This window comes from Penaeus monodon, chromosome 24 (assembly GCF_015228065.2).
Source record: "Penaeus monodon isolate SGIC_2016 chromosome 24, NSTDA_Pmon_1, whole genome shotgun sequence".
Lineage (NCBI taxonomy): Eukaryota > Metazoa > Arthropoda > Malacostraca > Decapoda > Penaeidae > Penaeus > Penaeus monodon.
This window is the reverse complement of record NC_051409.1, coordinates 5,055,884-5,056,568: the sequence shown is the minus strand read 5'-3', so window position 1 is coordinate 5,056,568 and position 685 is coordinate 5,055,884. Positions and strand designations below refer to the sequence as shown.

Below are 685 nucleotides of genomic sequence, written 5' to 3'. Positions count from 1 at the left end.
GTACCAAATCCTCTTCAATTTAAACGCTTTTCATCTCAAACCTTTCCAAACCTTCACAGTGAAAACACCAAAAGCTATCGACCTCTTACCTTATACTTCTTTACAAAGGCTTCAACAGTAGGGTAATCGTCACACTGCACCAGCTTGAAGGCAGCTTTATATTGCACAAGAAGCTTACTACACCAAGCTGTGTATTCTTTGGGTGGCACCACATCCTACAAGAAATATTAGTGCCGTGAGCAGGCAGCTCGAACTCAAAATACCCAAAATCTTTATCAATACATTAAGATATAATATTTTTGAGTCATGAAAATGCATGATAGTGAATAGGATTATACAAAAAGATGATAATTAGGCACTCTTAATATATCAAAATTCTCTTAATAGATCAAAGCAAATTTATTACTTCTGAGCCTTAGAGATTTATTATGAATATCACACGGAATTAGCAAGTACACAAACCTTTATATACATCTTCTCTAAACACTGGAGAGTATTGATGACAGCATATAATTCTGCATGGTTGTCATGCCTGGAAACAGACGACAGTTAACACAAAGAAGAAACAATAATTAATGTTAATCAGTGCCGAGGAGTGGCGATCATATCAATAAGAACAAGTGACTGTTAGGGTTTCATACAAAGCAAAATTGTAAATAATGATAAGAACACTAAATAATGTAAA

The 685-nt window shown here is 34.5% G+C and overlaps 1 protein-coding gene across 1 annotated transcript in view; it reads right to left on the bottom strand.

The window, feature by feature from the left end:
* The window catches only part of LOC119588494 (vacuolar protein sorting-associated protein 28 homolog), a 6,614-nt gene that overhangs the window by 3,635 nt on the left and 2,294 nt on the right, over positions 1–685 (bottom strand). The window contains exons 3-4 of the mRNA XM_037937139.1: positions 463–532; positions 90–215 (exon numbers count right to left, since the gene is read on the bottom strand). Coding sequence (XP_037793067.1) covers positions 90–215; positions 463–532 — 196 coding nt within the window. The remainder of the gene's footprint in view (positions 1–89; positions 216–462; positions 533–685) is intronic.